The sequence below is a fragment of the Chenopodium quinoa genome, unplaced genomic scaffold (assembly GCF_001683475.1).
Source record: "Chenopodium quinoa cultivar QQ74 unplaced genomic scaffold, ASM168347v1, whole genome shotgun sequence".
In the NCBI taxonomy this organism is placed as follows: domain Eukaryota; kingdom Viridiplantae; phylum Streptophyta; class Magnoliopsida; order Caryophyllales; family Amaranthaceae; genus Chenopodium; species Chenopodium quinoa.
This window is the reverse complement of record NW_018744996.1, coordinates 1,403,701-1,408,792: the sequence shown is the minus strand read 5'-3', so window position 1 is coordinate 1,408,792 and position 5,092 is coordinate 1,403,701. Positions and strand designations below refer to the sequence as shown.

At 34.8% G+C, this 5,092-nt stretch overlaps 1 protein-coding gene across 2 annotated transcripts; it reads right to left on the bottom strand.

Moving 5' to 3' along the window:
* Positions 1 to 423: 423 nt before the first annotated feature.
* Positions 424 to 3,509, bottom strand: LOC110707250 (protein ROOT PRIMORDIUM DEFECTIVE 1-like). Of its 2 annotated transcripts, XM_021885267.1 has the most exons (3): positions 3,319 to 3,509; positions 1,986 to 2,663; positions 424 to 1,853 (listed from the first exon to the last, which is right to left on the bottom strand). In XM_021885267.1, the coding sequence occupies exons 2-3, from the start codon at positions 2,402 to 2,404 to the stop codon at positions 1,172 to 1,174; spliced, it is 1,101 nt and encodes a 366-aa protein (XP_021740959.1). In that variant the 5' UTR covers positions 2,405 to 2,663; positions 3,319 to 3,509; the 3' UTR covers positions 424 to 1,171. The 2 variants fall into 2 exon arrangements, with proteins under 2 accessions (XP_021740959.1, XP_021740958.1); XM_021885266.1 differs by having other exon boundaries at positions 424 to 2,663.
* Positions 3,510 to 5,092: the final 1,583 nt, after the last annotated feature.

Below are 5,092 nucleotides of genomic sequence, written 5' to 3'. Positions count from 1 at the left end.
TCGATTCTTAGTGTCTAAGATCTACTTGTGCTTTATCATAAGTGGATTTGTCCTCCACTGTCTGAGAATATATCTACCATTAACGAATTATGGTGGTGGTGCTAATTAAGTGGAAAGGTTAACAGGAAATTAAAGCTATTCTTATTAGATAATTTCAACAGTATTTTATGCTATTAATTACTCGTTTCTTTGTTTGTTCCATTACCTTTTATTATTTAAGGGAGAGACCATGTATTTTCATTGGTTGATTGGGTTATAACATAATCATGTTTTGTCTTCTTGATTTGCTTTCAAAATATTAATTTTATTTTTTATATAGTAATTCGTACTTGAAGATATTTATGTTCAAAAATGTTCATTACAGATTGTACAAAAATTATACGAAGTAACAAATAACACGAAGCGGAGGAACCGAGGGAGTGATTTTTTTTTTTTTTTGGAAAAAGAGGGGCAAGCCCTGAGGAGTGATTGTGTATTGAATGTAACTTTTATGGACATGCATCTATTTCACTATTTGACCAGAAGATTGTAAATCACCAGCACAGATATTTGTTAGGTCAGCAAGAATTATGTATATGACCAAGATTAATTGTTTATATACATGAACTCAAGAGAAAACATCTAGGATAGATAAATTAGGTTGCGGAGTATATTACAAACTCTATGGCAATTACAAGGACCAGCTAAGTGTTTCCTGACTTTTCTGGTTTCTGTCTTGGCTAGTTGGTTTGACCTCTGTGTAATTGCATTGACCTTGGTTAGGCGGTATCTCTCGCAACTGCATCACAAATTTTAGATGCTTATTCAAGGTCTTCTTTTGGAGCGCATGAGGGTTGCACAAAACCAAGAACTTGGTATGTAACATGCCCTATTATGAAGAAAAAACTGCCCATTTCAGACGTAAACAATTCAGGCCAGGGCCATAGCATATCTGACTACCACCTTACACTCCACAAGTAAATAAGGCTCTATGCACTCCACCACCCCACCCCCACCCCTGCGGCGATAACATTGTTATAATAACCAATATCCAACATTCAAACCACACTCATCGCATATGTTCATATCTATACACTCCACCCCACTCCCACCCCTGCGTTGACAACATTGTCATCAATAACCAATATCCAACATTCAAACCACATTTGTCACATATGTTGATGTTGTTTTCTCATTCTTCAGAAACACATTTTGTGCCTCTGTCAGAATCAGACCTACTCATCTGCAAGCCGTATCCAGAACTTAAGTTTTTAACAGGTTTCCTTCCTTTCCTGGATTTGTTCATAAGGTAAAGATACCGGTGCCGCATACCCACCAAAGGATGGTTTTCTAGCAGACGATCTTTCCTGAAAGCTTCTCTAAGAACCACTGTCTGTGTCTTAATCTTATTAGAAACATAAAATATCCCCGGATGATGAACAATTGCCTTTTCAAACCTCAGCCCAAAACCTAAATAGTCCCCTAATCTTAAGATATTTCTCATTTTAGTCTTTTTTGAAACCAATAGACTCAGAATTTCATGGAGCACAGCCACAGTCCATTTCTCAGCTTGATCGCTTCGAGGCGCTAAATGAAATGCATCCTCATAAGGTGAAATGTAAGGCAAACATTGCCACTCATCAACCCAATCCTTCACCTTCTTCTGCAAATCAAATCCTGGTGGAAAATTCATTGGAAAATTCACTGTCCTCCCCTTTCTACACCCCATATCATCGTCACACTCCTTCCTCAAAATCATCGGCACCCCCAATTCCTTCCTCCATTTAATCAACTCCAATCCAACTTCAAAACCCCCCAAATTCTCAGTATCACTACCCACATCACCAATTTCCCTACTTTTTAACTTACACAACCTAAAATACTCAGGATAATACGAAACAAAATCGAGAACATAATTATCAGGCAAACACAGATCAAATTTCAAATCATCAATAACACTAACAGGAATTCTACAACTTCGAGCAATCATTAACAATCTCACTAACCTCTGAACAGCGGATTCTTTTTGCAACATTGAATCATGAATCTCCTGCTCTTCCTTGTGAAGGGTAAGAAATTGAGGGGTGAGTTTGACATTGGGAGGAGAAAGAGTGAAAAGAGAAGGGTATCTATGGAAGAAGTAGAGTGCAGTGGTGTGTGAAGGGAGGTTTAAGTGAGGCTTATGGAGGGAGGCGATGGAGATAGGGAGAGAGTAAGAAGGGGAAGAGAGGAGAAGGTTTTTGAGAGAGCAACAATGGCAGAGGTTTTTCTCTAGCTCGACTGCAAAATCAAGAAATGGATCTCGCACCCATTTGATTCTGGCGTCAACAAATGTTCTGTGAAGTGTGAGTCGTGGGAGAAGGTGATGGAGGAAGGAGGAAGTTGATTTTTTGATGATTTTGGAAAAGAGAGAATGGGAAAACATTTTTTTGTACCAAGGGTTTTGTGAGGCATTTACGAGTACAGGGATTAAAACCTGTGCATTGCAATCTGGGCTAAAAGGACATGTGAGGCATTTACAATTACAGGAATTAAAACCTGTGCATTGCAATCTGGGCTAAAAGGACAAGTTAACTCGAAACTAAATCTGAAGCAAGTGACAGAACCCAGAAACATATTTTACTCAAAAACATTGTTGCCCTAATTTCTCCTAGCATATTTCTGTAGAAAATTTCTGCCATCTCCTGCCAAAACAAATGAAATAAATTGAAATAACTATTTCTAAAGATCACCTAAAATGACTGGGTTTCACAAAGAATTTGAAATCCTCTAAATTTGTAGCAAGTTTCAATGTCAGGGAATTGAAGCAAATACAAATCCAAATTCTTGAATTTCCCAAACAAATTAATAAATCCAAATCCAGAATTTGAAATAAAATTCCTACTCCCAAACTGAGTACAAGGTTTACTTTGAGTACAAGAGTAATCTACCCACTTCACAAGTTACAACATTTATGTCATTATGTGTATAGTGTATAATTTATTCTCAAACAATAAGGACTAAAATCAGAATCATTAAGTATTTTGAAGAAAATCAAGAACAAATTATAAAATAAGAATCATAATGTCTGAACTCAAATCAGTAAACTAAACTACCAATTAACAAAACCAAAACATTGATATTAAAGGGTTGTATAAACAAAAACCTAAGCACATTAGCAACAAAATATGAATTAATTAATTATCAAAGTAGACTCCAAAAATCACGTTGAATTGATCGGATAATTAATCAATAATCCGAACCCTATATTAACTACTGACAATTAATTAAACTAACGAAAGTGTGGAGCTGATTGTGATATTGATATTCGCTATATAAACTAAATAAAATCTATCTTACCTCAGAAGCTGCTTGGAGGAGAGCAATGAAGAATTCAGAGTAGTAGAGTACGCTTCAACGGAGGAGAGAGATAGAGGGGGGGGGGGGGGGCGTAAATTTGTTAGGTTGGGTTGGGACTAATTAGGTATTTAGGTCAGGTCTAGTTTATGTTTGAATCATGCTACTTCTCAATTTTATTTATTTATTTATTTTTTAATATAGATTGATTCATAAATAAAAAATCATATGATCTTCTTATAAAATAAATAAATAAATAAATAAATAATACGATCTAATAAATTCATCACAATTGAATCAAATAAAAAACATCCTTTTAGCAGAGATACGATCGTTGTTGCAAATCATACATTCTTCCTGTCCTCTTTCATATTGCTGTGATTTTACAGCCTTTTTCGACGAGGGGGTCTATCGATTTATTGTAGTCGTGAAGAAAATTTTCGTATGATTCATCTTATTGTAAACGAATGATTAACCTCTTTATCAATCCCGCCCAAATCTTTACCCATGAAACAACCTGTGTCATACTAAACTCAAAAAATAAAACTGAAACAAAACCCACCATATTCAAACTCACTATAGGGGTACTTATTGTTTGAAATAGTCTTAAATTGTATGAGCAAAGGTAACATTATCCCACATGGTAAGAAGAGGGAGAATTGTACTGATGTATTCAAGTGCATACTTAAGTGGCTAATTCAATTGGACACTTTGTTTAGAGCTATACTACGTGAGTTAGATATATATAACTACTTATATATCTAAAGTCATAGATTACACTTAGCACTTGGGTACATTAGCATTATCATTAAAAACAGATAAATTACATTTATTTATTTTGAAAATCCGTGAATAAGATAATGTCAGACAGTTTTTATAAAACAAAGAAATAACTGTCATTGTTATCTATAAATATAGATGGCATGGTTTAATTTGGACAGTTAATTTTTTCATACTTTTCCCTTTTCAATATTTTCTCTCTGCTTCAAATATTAAAACGGTCATGGAGATCAAAAAAATTGGTTGTGTTTTTTGTTCTAGAAAACAGGAATATCCTAGGGGTAAATTAGCGGATATCTCCAACGACACTTATAGTGGGGGCTAAGAGTATCCTAAGGACAGTGATTAGTATCACGTCCTATGTTACTGTAATTTTCTTAATTTATTTGTGCAATGTGAAATTTTTTCTCTTTTAATTATTTTGTATACTCTATGTCTACAATCTTAGGATAAAATTAAGTATGGTGGATACCATGAAAATAATTGGTCATGATGCAATCAAACTGGATCGTTTTGATGGAACAAACTTCCTGCGTTGGAAAGAGAAGATGGAATTTCTACTTACTACTCTGAAGATTTTTTCCATTTGGGATCCTAATTTGGCACCGTTACCAGAACCCTCTGAGAAAGACACCGAAGAGATAATTGCAGAGCGCAAAAAACGCACTGAAGATGAAATGATATGTCGTGGATAGATTCTAAATTCGTTGTCAGATCGTCTATATGATCTGTACACTTCAGTTCAGTCTGCAGAAAGACAAGGAGCAGATAAGTTTGTCTCTTTTAAATTCTTTGAATTTACTATGGTTGATAACTTGTCTATTCTTGATCAAGTGCATGAATTTCTGATATTAATTTCAAAGTTTAAGGATTTAAACATTACTATTCCTGAGAAATTGATTGTTGGAGGAATTATTGCCAAATTACCACAATCCTGGAATGATTACTGGAAGAAATTGATGCATACTTTTGAGGAATTCACTTTGGAACAAATACA

What these genes read in the sequence shown, in the direction of transcription:
- LOC110707250 (XM_021885266.1), bottom strand. Translation starts at nt 2,404, where the DNA reads ATGTTTTCCCATTCTCTCTTTTCCAAAATCATCAAAAAATCAACTTCC.